The following is a 14,555-nucleotide window of genomic DNA, read 5'->3' on the forward strand; positions in this document are numbered from 1 at the left end:
GACCATACCATTTAACTGGGCGTGCGGGGGGAGACGGGTTATGAAGAGTTAACACAGATGGCATTAGGCCACAAATGGAACAAACTACACATACTGCATTCTTTTACAAAACAACAATCAAAACAAAAACAAGCACACATACACAACCTTCATGTTCGGGTGAAAGTGCCTTAGGGTTTTTTTGTTTGTTAATTGGACAATACATATAATGCGACAAAAAAAAAGAAAAAAAAATTCCCTGATATATGCCCACACTCAGCATCTCTAATGAACACCAATAATAATTTTGTTATGGCATTTGGCAGATTATATATCTCATTTATACAACAGAGCAGTTGAGGGTTAGTCCAGGGATTTAAACTCATGACCTTCCAAACATGCACACACACATACACATGCCATGAGCAGGAGCCCCAGTAATAGCTTTGGAGCTCCATTTCCATATACATCTCAAATGCATCTCAACAAAGTAGAACATTATGGAAAAATTATTTTTTCTGTAAATGAACTCAAAAAGTGGAACTTTCATATATTCTAGATTCATTACACATAAAATTAAATATTTCAAACTTTTTTTTTATTTTAATCTTGATTACTACAGCTTACAGCTCATCGAAATCAAAAATCCAGTATCTCAAAATCTAGAACATATGAAGGCTCCACTTTTTGAATTAATTTACGGGGGGGGAGAGAGAGATTACTTTTCCTCGATATTCTAATTTGTTGAGATGCACCTGTATACTGCTTAAACTGATCGTTACAAGACAAGGTAGATTTTAGACTTTACAATATATGACTGAAACAATGAAAATGTAGAACACATTTTATAAAATAAAATAAAAATGTCTTTTTATTTCTATAAATAATCAAAGTGGGTCAAACTGAAGAGTAGAACAAGTATGAGTCACACTGTACAATACAAATATATTATAGGCAGGTACATAAATATTTGGACAAAATTATCATTATATTCATTGTCTACCAAAATATATTTGAGTTAAGGTGAACTTCTGAGTCTGGTTCCTCTCAAGGTTTCTTCCTCTTAACATCTTAGGGAGTTTTTGTTTGCCACCGGCTTGCTCAATTGGGATAAATTCGCACATTTAAAATCTGAATCCTGTGTTTATATGTTTCTGTAAAGCTGCTTTGAGACAATGTCCGTTGTTAAAAAGCTATACAAATAAAGTTGAATTGTAGTTGTAACTAAATAATGAATATGAGCTCTAAGTGTAGATTTTTAGTTATTAAAGCAATTATTGTTAACTCTCAATATGAAGTCCAAAGAGCTGTCAATGCCAGTGAAGTGAGCCATCATTAGGCTGAAAAATCAAAATAAACCCGTCAGAGGAACTGGAAAAAAAAAAAAAAAAAAAAAAAAAAAAAAACATTAGGTGTGGCCAATTTAACTATTTGGTACTCTTTTTTTTTTTTTCTTTTTTTTAATAAATAATGCACTAGTGAGGTCAGGAACACCAAAAGTCCCAGAACACCACAGAACTTTTTCACTCACCACAGTTGGCCAGGTGAAATAGGAGTATTTGTGTTAATGTCAACAATCAACAGAAGGCTTCACCAAAGTACAGTACATACAGAGGGTTTATCACAAGACGTAAATCAATGGTAAACCTCAAAAACAGGTAGCTCAGGTTAGAGTTAGCCAGAAACATCTCACAAATCCTGTAGAACAACAGATAAGGACAGACGAGACCAAGATTAACTTGTTCTAGAATGATGAGAAGAGAGGAATATGGGAAGGGAAGGAACTGCTCATGATCCAAAGCATAACAACACTAATGCCGTGGGCATTTATGCCTGTCAATGGAACTGATTCCCTTGTATTTATTGATAATGTGACACTGCAGACAAAAACAGTCAAATGAATTGTGACGTGTACGGGGCTACATTATCTGCTCAGATTCAGCCAAAGGCTTCAAAACTCATTGGACGGTTCTTTAAATGCAGATGGACAAAGAGCCGAAGCATACTTCGAAAGCCACTCCAAGACGTTTTAAGGCAACAAAGTGGAATGTTCTGCAATGGTCATCAATCGAGTCCAATTGACCATGCATCTCACTTGCTGAAGCCAAAACTCCCCAAGAAAAAGCAGGAACTGAAGACTGCAGTAAAAGCCTGGCAGAGCACCACACCAGGGAATGTAAATACCCTCAAATTAAAAGACTTTCAACTCTTATATATATTTATACTCCTGTATCCTGTGATAGACAACTAAAATAATTACTATTATTACTATTAACAGTTATTTTGTCAATGTCCAAATATTTGTGTGTCTGACTGTATATACACAACATAATGTTTTTTTTTTTTTGTATGTGGAGAATAATGTGCAATAAGGATTGCATGGTAATGCAGTGGGTAGCATTGATGCCTCACAGATACTGGGTCCCCAAGCTCAGGTTACTGTCTGTGCAAACTGTCATGTTCTCCCTGTGTCTGAATGGATTTCTTCCATGTTCTGTATTTAGGTGGATTGACTAATCTAAATCCCACCTAGGTGTTAATGAGTATGTGAAAATGTGTGTGCATGGTGCCCTGCAATGGACTGGTGTCCCATCAAGTGTGAATTTCTGCTTAGCACCCTATGTTCCTGGCATTGGCTCTGGATCCACTGTGACCCTGACCAGGAAAAAGCAGTTACTGAAGATGAATGAACAATGTGCATTGTATTTTAAGAAACAAACAGTGCTTTTTTCAACAAGTAACCAAAACGTCCCAGAACTGCCAGAGAGACACTACTGGCCGTTGGACAAAGTCCCTAATAGGAGGTACATTCTGTTTCACTTAGAGGTGGTTTTGGATAAAAACCATCTCTCAAATAAATAATCAATATAAAGTAGGGCATGGTATCTAATCAAGACTTAAAACTGTCCATCAATATTAAATAGTAGACTTCACATTTAACTTGGACATCACATTAAAACCAGGTTCTCCAGGCAGAAACACTCTCAAGAGATATATCAGCAACATCTGGAAACATAAATAAGAGAAATTAGAAAGCTGTATATATATATGCATATATATATATATATATATATATATATATATATATATATATATATATATATATATATATATATATGCATATATATATATATATATGCATATATATATATATGCATATATATATATATGCATATATATATATATATATATATATATATATATATATATATATATATATACACACACACATACACACACACATACACACACACACACACACACACACACACACACACACAGATGTAGTTTTACAGCATGCATAGCATCACTCACATAAACCAGCTTCTTGTTTTCTTCTCCATTCTGAAAGATCTTGAAAATGCGCTCCACATTGGTTTTGTTGATGCTTAAGAAGCCTGCAACTATTGAAACATGACATAGCAGTAAATTTAAAGCAGAAAATGTCTAGAATACAGCATAAAATATGCCAATACGTACACTTGGAAGTCATGATCTGCATTGCTTTCTGCTTGGTCTCCTTCTTGTTGTCGCTGCTTTGAGGTAGAGGCTGCGGTTCAGCACTGGCAGGCCATATGTTCTTACAAAATGTATCAATGTAGGTAGCAATCTGAGCTTCTGAAGGATTCATGTTTTTCAAAAAACCATTCACTTTCCTGAGAAGCAAAAGTAAGTAGCAGTTCTAGATGTGTGAACACCTTTTCCAACTTCTTGGAGGTACTTTTTCTGTGGTTTAAAGTGGATCACTTTTATTTAGCATTTACTGAGTGTCACTTCATGAGAATCTTGGTGACGTTAGCTGCTTGATGTAATTATAGAAGCATTATGCAACAAAATTATTAACTTTAGTACTAATAAGTGAATTTATGTTGGTTTAATTGTGGGTTGTTAATTTTTGTTGGTTTAGTTGTTTAAGTTGGTGACAGTCATTTATGTATGGCTATTCTTTGTCTTAATTAAAGGACTATATTTAAATAGAGAAACAGGAACATTTCAGAACTTACTTGTTTATCAGTGGTGTGAATGGTGTTACGATAGCCTTCATGAATTTAACGGTGTATGAATTTCCTGTAAAAAGAACATTACAATCAAAGGCAATTTTACTAAATCAATATTTAGTTGTTAAAGGAAGTTGTTACAGTATCTTGACACTAGTCACTGTTTGCACAGAACAAGAGGCCTAATTGGCCACACTAACCTACCACAGGTACAGTGCACAATTAGTGTTAGTAGACACAATTCATTATAGTAGTTAGTAATTAGTAGCCCACCTTTACCCTGTCCATCAATATTAATTACTAAATGACTAGATGTTATTTGGACATCACAGTTCTGTAGAAACTGACCACTAATAAAAATAAAAATAAAAGTTTGACCTGCAGGGGTCTGTGAAGCATTGTCAGGGGGTCTGCTATTGATAAAATCACATTAAAATTTAATTGCACCAATGGAAATCCCAACCTATCAAGTTGTTATATTTATTACTTATTACTTATATTATTTATGGATTTATTTCACAGGTAAAGGGGTCCCTGTCTGCAAAATGTTTAACAACCATTGGGTTAGAGGAAGATTAACACTAATTATGCAAGGAAAAAGATGAGCTACATTCTCTACCTGTACATCTGCTGGGCTAACAAGATGTGCATGTCTAATAAATTGGCCAGTAAGGGAAGATAAAGTTCAAAAACACTTGTGCCTAATTCACTCATATCAGTGCAATGCACACTACCGCATTACTCTTGTGCTAAGAAATATTTAGTCTGTAGTTATTTCTAAATGTATAGTATTTATATGAATTAATGTACAATATTTCAAACAACATTCTGCTCAAATTTGTTGTGATAGAAAAAAAAATTAATGAACTAACCTCTGACTGTGCATGTAGCCTCAAAGTACCAGCAAAAAAGTATTGTGTTATATGGCAGCCTATTAGACACACCTAAATGGCGTATGCCACTAAAGTTTTGTACAAGGTGTTACTGTTAACTCATTAAAAGACATTCATACTGAACCTACCAGAAATTTCCTTCAGTAAATCAAATATCACTTTATTGGCCTCAGGTTGTTCCCAATGGTTGGACATTTTTGTCTCTCCTGATGGCTGAATCAATGTCTCTTTTTCAGGATGAGATTCTTTCTCCTTCCTTTCAGGTTTATCTGTTTCTGATGACTTTCTGTGAGGAAGATTTTCTACCTTGCTTATATTTCCAGTAGAATTGGAGACTGAAACCTCATCAGTGCCATGGATTGAACTATTCTCATCATTTTCAGATGATCTGTAGGCTGCAGCATTTCGTTTTACATGTTCGAATTGAATGTATTTTGTCCTGACTGCAAACTGTGCTATATTTAAACCATCACTTTGAATTCCATCAGGATTCACTTCAGGCTGATCAGCAGTGTGGTCTGTGAGTTGTTTTGTACTCGTACAGGTGGAAGTCTGCTCAGGTATGGGTAAGTGTTCTCCATCTGCTACAAACGACTCATTTGCAGTTTCTTTGTCTTGTCTCTCTAAAGGGTCTGTACACATTTGCTGGGTAGCATCCGGTCCATGTTGAGGTGTGGATTCTGTTGTATTAACTTCATGTTGCTCCTCATCCCCTTTGGGGTTACTCAGCTGGGAAATAAAGTGAGAGTTTGTAGATTGTCATGAATGAATATTCAGTATCTGATTTAAGTCACCAGTAGTGATACCAACTATTTAATTACAATAATATGCAATTAATCATTCATTTAGTAGCTGCTTTATCCTGGTCAGGGTTGCGGTGGATCCAGAGTCTATCCAGGAAACACTGGGTGTGGGAAATGCCCTGAATGGTATGCCAGTCCATCACAAGGAACCATGCATACACACATTCACACCTATCATAGCTTAACATAACCAACCCACTTACTGCCATGTTTTTGGGAAATGGGAGGAAATCAGAGAACCCAGAGGAACCTGCAACCTGAACATGTAACTCTTAGGATTGAACTGGGGGCCTTGGAGCTGTGAGGTGGCAATGCCACCCTATGCAATAGATTATGCGGTGATTTTTTGACCAAAATGAAGTTTACAAAAATATTTTTAATGCCAAATTCATCTATAACCAGAGTAGCCCTGCTGAGTGACAAGAAATGTGTCAGAAAAGAAAAGAAATGAAGTAAGGTACTTATCGCGAACATTAGCTACTGAGAATCTAACATTTCGGTACATGTTTGAAAAAAATATTCTAAATACTATCAAAATAATAAAATCAAAGTTGGAATTTTGCGATACATTGAAAACTTTCCTAAAGGATCGTAATAAAATTTAGTTACTGTGGGTTTTGCATAACTGCTGTTAATATACTGAAACATGAACCTTCATCACTTCTTTGCAGCTCTAAAGCCAACTCACAGTACCACAATATAATAAGTGTAGATTTGTTTTTAAATATCTGAGTATATAGTCGAGTATGTAGTCAATAATACAAAGTTATGAGTGGTTCCAATTCCAGCTTCTTTTTTTTGAAACACTGATTGTAGTGTGGTGTAACAAGGGACCAAGCAAGATTATTTCACCTGATGACGATAAATCATGGCTACAGTCTGTGGTCTAGTACATCAGCTGTCATATGGTCCACATATTTACCTCATCATTATCTTGATCATCTTGATCATCTTGATCATCTTGGCCAGGAGTAAGGAAGAATGCAATCCTCCCCAAAAGAACCCACACCCATTCATTATGCTCTTCTTCATGCAGTATCCAGTCAATTGGACCAAGGAACTTGAACACAAGCTCAGACTTGCCGAGCTCTATATTCGTCACCAGGTCCTAAAGAAGTAGTGTGATAAATATATGTTTGTTTAATAGTTGTTTTTCGTTTTATACTACCATCAAATGTAAAGCTTACTTGTAAGGAGTGTTCCAAATCTTCTCTTGCTTCCTCCTTACTCCACTCCGTTTTTGGCTTCTCCACTATTGTCGATAAGAAGGGTGGGGGTCCTATTTCCTGAAAAGATATTCAATCCTTTAAGATGAATTCCAAGTTATAAAATTCCCAGATGTCCAAAAGCATGATTGTTTTACAAACCACTTCCATTTCTCACCTTGCAAAATTGGATTATGTCTGACAGCTTCCTTGTCACATCCCAATGGAGGTTTTCAGGATTGTTGCGGTCCTCCAAGTGAAATGTGAAACACAACTCATTTCCATCCATCTGGACCTAGGAGGACCTTTGTGGTTAATAAGCATAAAGCTAGCAATGTCTGCTTTTACTAACTAAAAAAAGGCATATGCCATATTCCTCTGAGGATTTTTGAGTACACAAACGACCACATTCTCTTGGGGAGAGAAAAGCAACAGCATCTCTCTCTGACTAGTGGATATGAAACATCCAGTAGCTTATCTCTTATGGAATGAGAGTAAAGATGAGCCCCTTTGTTATTCAGAGTTGAATACACAGCGTTTGATGCGTAGTTATACAGCTTGAAACAATGCAGGATGGACTATCACCTGATCACACACCCACAGACACAAACAGCTATACTCTCATTTTAAACATGAGAGATCACCAGTGACAAAATTGATGTACTAGTCTTTAGTTATATCTGCCAGACCAAACAAAATGATCTAATCCTATCAGAAGCTAACAGTCCATATGACTACTGCCGAGCAGATACTTAGTGATGGGGTGTCGAAATGGTACAACAGTATAAGGAACAGCAGTGTTGCTATTTTGCTTTGCTTTTTTTTTTTTCAATATCACTGCTATGAATTCGTCATCAAACCAAAAAATACACCATTCCTGTGGTCAGAAACTGATCAACAAATTTGCAATGGAAAAAATTAACTATGCTCTGTAAAGTGGCCAGTGAGTATACATTGTGTTTAAAAACTTGTAATACACTAGACCAGCATCATCACTGCTGTGCTGAGAATGATTCACCATCCAAACAATATCTCCACTGGTCCACTTCTACTGATGGATGGGGTAGATGGCATATATATATATATATATATATAATGTGACTTACATTAGTGACAGTAACTGCCCATTCTCCAACCCTCCACATCTCGTAGGAGAGCTTAAATTCCATCATCTCCTCCTGGAGGGAACTTGTAAGACTTTCCACATCAGTCTCGACCTAACAACAAAAACAACCAAAGGCAAAGACTCATTAGCAGCCCTGATATCATCTGGGTGTTTTTGTTTGTTTGTTTGTTTGTTTGTTTTTTTAAATATTAGCAGTATTAATGTTATGTGTTTCCTCACATTGTCACAGATGGAGCCCTCACTGCTATGTGTATCATCAACCTGTACTACTGCAGGCCTGCGGACTGACACAGCTCCCCCTGTTAGATTTTTCTCCTTTCTCTTTAATTTGGTTTTCTTCCGTTTAATATTTTCAAAAAACTTAGAAAACTTCTCTTTCGGATTCTTGCCTGCATGATGACAAAGAAAGAAAAGTGTGAACAGAAATTCCCAAAAATCGATGTCAATGCATTTATTATACCTTGAGTCTACTGGATTCGCTATCTCTAACTTAAATAATTCAACTCATCACTTCATCATCAAGGTTAGAAGGTGTGTAGGCAAATCAACACTATACTCTTGTCTTTCAGGACAAATTCATATAGTGTCTATGGATTCTAATGTAAGTTTAAAAAAAAAAAAAAAAAAAAAAAACCACAACACCTTTCTTTTTAGCTTTGCCTTCATCACATGGATGTTCCTCTGCCCCAGCTTGTAGCCTGAGAAAATAAATCAACTATTAAAATGAAGTTAACAGAAACACAGTACTTACTGTAACTGTACCATGATGTGATAATGAAACTTACACATCATTGTTCTCACTTGAGTTTGAGGAAGGAGTGTCTCTATCTGGGTCATGCACTACCTCTAACAGGTTTCCTGAGGGCACTTGGTCCAACTGAGAAACGATTAGGTGGTTCAAGTTGTCTGGGTCAGAGAGCAATGTCACAAATTCCACTACTACAAAAAGAACAAACAAAGGTCGAACATTAACACCAACATGTAATTAAAATAAAATATCATTTATGTTTAGTTAATAATCTTTCTAATACCATTACTTCTATCACTATTATAGTAAAAACATACCATGTGCAGGAAAAGTTTCTTACTAGTAGCATTTAAGAGTGTCTTAAATAAGCCTCCAAAGAAATGTTTCTGAATTTGAATGAAATATTTAGTTATTTCTCATTGTTTTACTGTCTAAGTTAAGGTCTCTTTTTTCTTATTTCATTTTGACTGATATTATTTCTGCTTAATATTTAACACTATACAACCTCTTAATATATTAATAAGACAAATGTATTCAATATTAGCTTATAATTTTTATTTTGTATGTTATTTCACAGTTAGTAAGTAAGCCAGGTGTTGCTTTAGTGTAATTTAATTGACACATGTACGTCGAATGATTGTTAACTGAATTAAATGTGTTCAGGTATTATCAAGGTTTTGACTCCTAACACTTAAACGTATGGAATTCTGTAACTGACATAGAGGTAATTTTAACCATTTGAATTTGACATACTGAATATATGTATTATGTATGGCAGAAAAAATAATCCCTGAAATGAATTGCAGTATAAGCTGCACTGTGTCCTAATTCTTACAGATTATGTTTTAAATGTGGGTGAACATTCCACTGATGTTTTTGAGGAAGCCACTAACAACGTAAGTGAAAACATGCTGGCAGTTGTTAAACTCAGAAATAATCTCTCCCTGATATACACAAATTATTCATTCTGTAATGCTACGTACAGTTGCAATCAAAATTATTCAACCCCCATTGCAAATCAGGTTTATTGTCAAAATGTACCGACTTTCAGCTGTTTGCAATGAACAAATCAAACAAAAGCAATTGAAATAGTTAAACGAATGTGATTTCCCCAAATTCAACTGAAAATGCAACTTATAATGATTTCTCCAGTTTCAAAATTATTCAACCCCTTCATGGCAAGCATCGTTAGTACTTAGTGGAGCACCTTTTGCTGTTATGACCCGCTGCAAACGAGATGCATAGCTTCTGGCAGCGTTCCTGAGGAATCTTAGTCCATTCCTCATGAACAATGGCCTCCAGTTCAGTAATATTCTTGGGTTTGCGTGCTGCAACCGCCTTCTTCTGGACTTCTTCTGCAACCAAGAGTTGGTGGAATTTGAGGTATGCTTGGGATCACTGTCCTGTTGGAAGGTCCAATGATGCCCAATCTTCAGCTCCCTCACAGACGGCATGATGTTTTCTCGTAGGATTTCCTGAATACTTGAATCCTTCTTGCCTTCCACGCACTGCAGGTTTCCATTGCCAGAGGATTCAAAGCAGCCCCAGGGCATCACCGAGCCACCACCATGCTTGACTGTGGACAGAGTGTTCCTTCTTCATTCTTCTTCCTCCAGACATACTGCTGATCCATCGTGCCAAAAAGTTCCAGTTTCGTTTCACTACTCCACAGAACAGAATCCCAAAACTTCTGTGGCTTATTTATATGATTTGAGCTAACTTTTCTCGTGCATTTGGGTCAGTAGTGGTGTACGTCTTGGAGTTCTGGCATGGAAACATTCTGCATTTAGTACGTGCCATACTGTGTTCACTGAAACCTCAGTGCCTGTTGCCACCAAGTATTGCTGCAGGTCTTTCGCAGTCACTCGAGGGTTTTTCACAACGTGCCTTCTCAGAAATCCGGTTGCAGCCGTTGATAACTTCCTTTTTCTGCCCATCTAGGTATTTCATAAATTTTCTGCCAGTTGCAACTAATGAAGCCCCTTGATTAGTGGGATCAGGTGTGCTTGAGACAACACCTGTTTTGCATATTTGTGCTGTTTTGAGCGATTCTATTCAGGGGGTTGAATCATTTTGAAACTGAAGAAATCATTATAAGTTGCATTTTCAGTTGAATTTGGGGAACCCACTTGAAGCATTCATTATGTTGAACTATTTCAATTGCTTTTGTTTGATTTGTTCATCGCAAACAGCTGAAAGTCTGTACATTTTGACAGTAAACCTCATTTGCAATGGGGGTTGAATAATTTTGATTGCAACTGTATGTTATGTGGAATGTTCCTGACCAGTGCAGTGTTGGAACACAGAGTGCACAAGCAAAGGAAACAGCACTAACCTTTCATAGCCAGAATTTCTTGTAGGGCACAGTAGTAGACATTTGGTTCCCAGAGGTGTTTAGGTAAAAGGTTGTGTATGAGGGCCTTACAGAAGCCTCTAACAACTTCCATCTCTTCAGCCTTAGAACTGAATGCTGGGGTCCTGGGCAAGTTAATAGCACAGTCATAAACACAAACTACAGCTACATATACAGAGACATTTACAAGTAGTAATCTTGTTTGAATTGTCTGCATCAGTGGTTATACATTTTAAAGGGAAATGTGAAGCAATGTCAATCTGCACACTTTTGCAAGAGTAGGCTGTGACTAGCACTAACCACTTGAAGCAGAAAACAAAGAAGACTGTGCCATGCATACAAGAATGATAAATGATGCAAACTGAATATGTGCTGATGCACACCATGTAATTTGTGCTACATTTTGAGCCACAGGAGAAAACTATACAGATGCATGCTTACCCTTCTGACTGCTTTGTGTTGCGAAGGTGCTTGGTGATGGTCTGAATGCAGCCAAGAGCAGTAACTGAGAGATCCAAGTCCTTGGCCTTGTAAATGATCTCATCCATGACAAAGTTGTATTCAGTGAGTAATGCTGTATATAGGGGCTGACTATCTCCAGGTTCTGGAGCAGTGCTCCATGGCAGGACCAGGTGTGTGTAGGCACACTTAAACACTGCAAGACACACACAGCCACAATGGTGCTTTTTTAATGCATCAGTCACTTTTATATCATGGAACTCCTTTTTGCTGCCAATATTTGCTGTTATGCTTGTGCTGCTACATAAGAATGTGTTTATTGTCTTGCACTCGTCTCACACAGTGTATTTACACTTTATGTAGTTCTATGTACTGTTGCTCCATGGTCCTGAAGAAATGACATTTCATTCCAATGTATACAAGCTATATAGAGGAATGACAATAAAAACTCACTTGACTTGACTTTTGAACTATCAAAATGGTAATGAGTGACTCTGTATATGACTCATTAGAGAATCAACAACTTTGTACAGTTTTCTGAAGAGTAAGTGAAAGTTATAACTTACCATGCTGAAGTGACCTCTGGATCTTTGGGTACTGTGACTGGTGAGATGCTTTTTGTACAGTTTGGACTGCTGTATCTGGATAATCTCTGCCCACTATACAGCCAATCTCACTTTTCTGCTGTTGCAAGATTAATAATAACACTTATCAGATGTGGATTTGCAATTAGACAGTCTTTTAATCAGCTGAGTCCTGAAATTAAACTTGAGGTAAAAGTAATCAATCCTCATGTCATTAGACTGACCTGGGGAAATGTAGTGTATATTAGGTTATATTCACAGATATTCTCTTAGGATCTCTGTGTTATGTCACTGTATGATTTCTATATTAAACTAGTCCCTAAATGATTTCATGTCACCAATGTGTGTTGTTTGTCATCTATGGACACCAAGAACATACTTGCTTTATGTGTACACACAATTTAGGTGCAAAATACTAGTGCAAGGTTGATGATAACATGCAGTAAAGACAAAGAGTAAAACGTTTCTGGTATCAAATCAAGGTAGTGATAACAGCTAGGTCTGCAAGTACTAAGTTTGGTCATGGTTAGAGCTTACTTTTATGGAGCAGAAACTGTTAGGAAATTGACTGGTATAATTATTAACTCTTTATTACCTTCTACTCTAATGCACAGAGTAAACATCTGAGAAACAGTGGAAGGTTCTTTACAATACCAACTAAATTCAGTCAAATTAATTTGCAGGTATGGGTGACATGGAGCTTTACACCCCTAAAAGCAGTATTCTTTATCCTTTGAGAGAAACCCTTAAAATTTATATGTAGAACCCATTTAACCCATTTAGAAAACTCATAACATTTAAAGTAAATGTTGAAGAATATTTTTTTTCTTCTTGCCAACCAAGAATGTAACTTTCAATATGATGCTAGCACCACCATGCTTCACTGTGGGCATGGGTGATGAGTGCTGTTGGGTTTCCGCCAAATATTATTGCATTGTGCCACATCCAAAAACTTACATTTTAGTCTCATCAGTTTTGGTGGATCAATATGATCTTCAGATAAACTTTCTAAATAGGTTTACTGACTCTCCACCATGCCTTTTGTGCAAATTCCTAATGAAATTTCATATGGCTCAGTACTTTCATTAAGCTCTCCCATCTCCAACCTTAATCATGGATCTCTCCAGCTCCTTCATTGTTACCCTTGTCTTCTTGGTCCCTTTTCTAAATAATGCTCTCCTCTCAATGCAATTGCGTCTTATTCTCTCCATTTTAAATAATGGATTAAATGATACTTCTCAGGACGTGCAAAATTTAGGCTATTTTTTGTGTGTGACTGATTCTTTTTTTACAGATTGATACTTTTGCCTGGACTTGTTTTTATAGCTTCTTCAGCTTCACACTGCTCTTTGTTTAGGTATGTTCTCCAGCAATAACTCTTGGGAATTCCAGTAACAGATGCAATTGTTCTGAAATACTGAAATCATGGGACACTTTAACACTTTAAAAGTTTATGACACACCATTCTTTTGGTGTGTTTATAATTAACATCAGTGTCAACCTCGCCTAAGCATCCACTGAGTCACTTTCTCATTCTTAGATCTTCTGTTTCTCCATATCGCACTCAGTATGCGTGATGGAATGTATATATACACACCTGTTCTAAAAATAATTGAGCCTTAAGAATGTGGAGAACATACTTGGGCATAAAAAGACACAAAGAACAAATACCTGAGATGTATCTTCATCAGCGGCACAGTCTGTTTGGGTGCTACTTTCACAAACGTTGTTGTTACCTCCATTTAGATAGAATGTAAGGAAACCCAGCGCACAGCAAGCCACCTGGACCAAAAAATATCCGGACTCGGAAAAATACCAAACCATGCCTAAAACGACAGCAAACGCACAACGCCAAAGATGCATTTCCCCCTTTTCTCTTTCTCTTCAGATTCTCACGGCTGCGCCACTTCAGACTTAACGATGTCCATGAACAGGCTCTTCCGGATAAATGAAACATACCACACCACTGGTTGAAACTTAAAGGGTTGTGACTGCAGGTCTGATAATGACCACATGATGGCGTGGGATCATTAGAAATCACACAATTGCAGACAGACGTTAACAGCTTAATAGTTGATTTACAGTTAGTTGTCTGACTACAGAAATCATATTTCCGTCCTGTAGTGAGAATGGCTACATTAGAGTATATCACTGGAACATACACTATCTAATAAATTTATACTTATGTCATGTATTTTTTGTCATTTTACCGTAACAAGAAATCTGTGGGGTTCAAGACCCTGCACTCCCGCTTGTTGTCTATAGAGGAGGATGTTCCAACTTGAGTGATTCAATCAAACAGAAAATCTAATACCCAGTTATACACTCTCCCACCAATGCCCAAAGATAATGTTTCATAAAGCTCAGACTTTTACAAATCCTTTATTTTCAGTCAGTGTTTTGGAGC

General features: G+C 36.8%; 1 protein-coding gene across 3 annotated transcripts; it reads right to left on the reverse strand.

Moving 5' to 3' along the window:
• Window positions 1-111: 111 nt before the first annotated feature.
• si:rp71-46j2.7 (uncharacterized) lies at window positions 112-14,116 on the reverse strand. 3 transcript variants are annotated; one of them, XM_017475182.3, is made up of 16 exons: window positions 13,820-14,115; window positions 12,131-12,248; window positions 11,547-11,760; window positions 11,088-11,230; window positions 8,790-8,943; window positions 8,647-8,702; window positions 8,224-8,393; window positions 7,985-8,095; window positions 7,057-7,173; window positions 6,861-6,959; window positions 6,596-6,781; window positions 4,999-5,599; window positions 3,984-4,047; window positions 3,460-3,635; window positions 3,295-3,383; window positions 112-2,985 (listed from the first exon to the last, which is right to left on the reverse strand). In XM_017475182.3, the coding sequence occupies exons 1-16, from the start codon at window positions 14,009-14,011 to the stop codon at window positions 2,896-2,898; spliced, it is 2,580 nt and encodes an 859-aa protein (XP_017330671.1). In that variant the 5' UTR covers window positions 14,012-14,115; the 3' UTR covers window positions 112-2,895. The 3 variants fall into 3 exon arrangements, with proteins under 3 accessions (XP_017330671.1, XP_017330670.1, XP_017330669.1); XM_017475181.3 differs by having other exon boundaries at window positions 3,295-3,635; window positions 12,131-12,245; window positions 13,820-14,116; XM_017475180.3 differs by having other exon boundaries at window positions 3,295-3,635.
• Window positions 14,117-14,555: the final 439 nt, after the last annotated feature.

Source organism: Ictalurus punctatus, chromosome 8, assembly GCF_001660625.3.
Source record: "Ictalurus punctatus breed USDA103 chromosome 8, Coco_2.0, whole genome shotgun sequence".
Classification (NCBI taxonomy): Eukaryota; Metazoa; Chordata; class Actinopteri; order Siluriformes; family Ictaluridae; genus Ictalurus; species Ictalurus punctatus.